Source organism: Cyprinodon variegatus, unplaced genomic scaffold (genome assembly GCF_000732505.1).
Source record: "Cyprinodon variegatus isolate N-32 unplaced genomic scaffold, C_variegatus-1.0 Scaffold1232, whole genome shotgun sequence".
Taxonomy (NCBI): Eukaryota; Metazoa; Chordata; class Actinopteri; order Cyprinodontiformes; family Cyprinodontidae; genus Cyprinodon; species Cyprinodon variegatus.
The window spans coordinates 157817-159227 of NW_015151685.1; the positions used below are offsets into that span (position 1 = coordinate 157817).

At 48.3% G+C, this 1411-nt stretch overlaps 1 protein-coding gene across 1 annotated transcript in view; it reads right to left on the reverse strand.

The window, feature by feature from the left end:
* slc25a35 (solute carrier family 25 member 35) overlaps window positions 1–1036 on the reverse strand; it is a 15379-nt gene extending 14343 nt beyond the window's left edge. The window contains exons 1-3 of the mRNA XM_015401552.1: window positions 571–1036; window positions 428–493; window positions 205–357 (exon numbers count right to left, since the gene is read on the reverse strand). Coding sequence (XP_015257038.1) covers window positions 205–357; window positions 428–493; window positions 571–942 — 591 coding nt within the window. The 5' untranslated portion in view covers window positions 943–1036. The remainder of the gene's footprint in view (window positions 1–204; window positions 358–427; window positions 494–570) is intronic.
* Window positions 1037–1411: the final 375 nt, after the last annotated feature.

Genomic DNA, 1411 nt, shown 5'->3' on the forward strand with positions numbered 1-1411 from the left:
GTCAAAATTAGCTATGAGTTTGAGGTTACTATAATCTAGATGACTGAGAATCTTCAGTAGCACATTTCATGAAACTTCTTTGCTCTGAGTTAAGGCAAACTCCTAATATTAACCCCTTTAAGTGTGACAATGGAAACCAGTTTATTGAAAGTGGATTATTAAGATGCTCCAGGAAAAAACAGATGGAAACCAGGCTTTTCTTACCTGTAGGTCAATGACTAGCTCCTTAGAGGAGGAGAAGGTGGAAAGCTGGGTTGCAGAGCCCACGCTGACCCTTGGTACAGCAGCACTGGAGCCCCTCCACAGCCCCAGAATGCCGTGTTCCCTGTGGATGACCCTGAGAGCATGGATCATCCCCTGTCAGGAATAGAAGAAGCAGATCAGAAACCTGTCTTCAACATCTGTGTGTTTGGGATAGATCTACTACCTGGTGTTTATACTGATGTCCCACTGCGATGGAGGAGGTAGACTGACTCTGCAGATGAGTCTTCACCTGTCAGATGGGAGAGTTTTTAGTTAGAATTCATCAGTTAAACTTTTTAGACCCATAAAGTGAAGTCGGATGCTGACCAGGTACACAGGGCTGCCCATGACAGCGCCCACCACCCCAGCGGCGGCTCCTGCTGCGATGGTCTTCAGAGCGCTGACCCTTCCGTTGGTGTGGATGTGACCGGCGGACTCAATGATGGCGAAGGAGCCGAGCCGGACTCCATTCATGAAAAACTGATAGAACAGACCGGGGACCAGGCCTTTCTGCAGCCCGGCCAGGCCGTCCACTTTACCGATGGTGTAGAAAGCGTGGAAAACGTTGCGGTAGTAAACCTGGTAGGTGCCGCGGCTCTTCAGCTCCCCTTGAAGTTGCATCCGCGTCTTGACGACCTCCAACGGGTTGGTGAAGAGGCAGGCGCCGCAGGCCGCCACGCCGCCCAGGATGAAGTCCATCCGGGTAGGTCGACACAGCCGCCTTCGGTGTGTCTGAAGGGCAGCGGCGGAGTTTAGGCAGGCTGACCCTGGATACCGTCCTTCATCTTGTAGGGTTTCTACTGTATAGCCGGGAAGGCCCCGCCCACTTTATAACTGACGCTACAGATGCACGCAGACGTGGCTACTTCACGGGATTTCTCAAACGTCGTAATTTCGAATTATGTACGTGTAACGCTACCCATCGATCTCTGGAATATTTTATTTATTTAAAAAAATATTGCAAAAAAAAAGACACAGTACTAGCTTTTGCATGCATGTGCAGAGTCTGCGAATGAAATCAAGTGAATCTAGAAAAAAAGCTAGATTTTTATCATACACTTTTGTCAGGATTTAAAACCTGGATCTTCTTGTTACAAGGTGTCAATGCCAGCAGTTCCCCCCCCCAAAAAAAAAAAACACTAAATGAAATCTGTAATGGAAATGATAA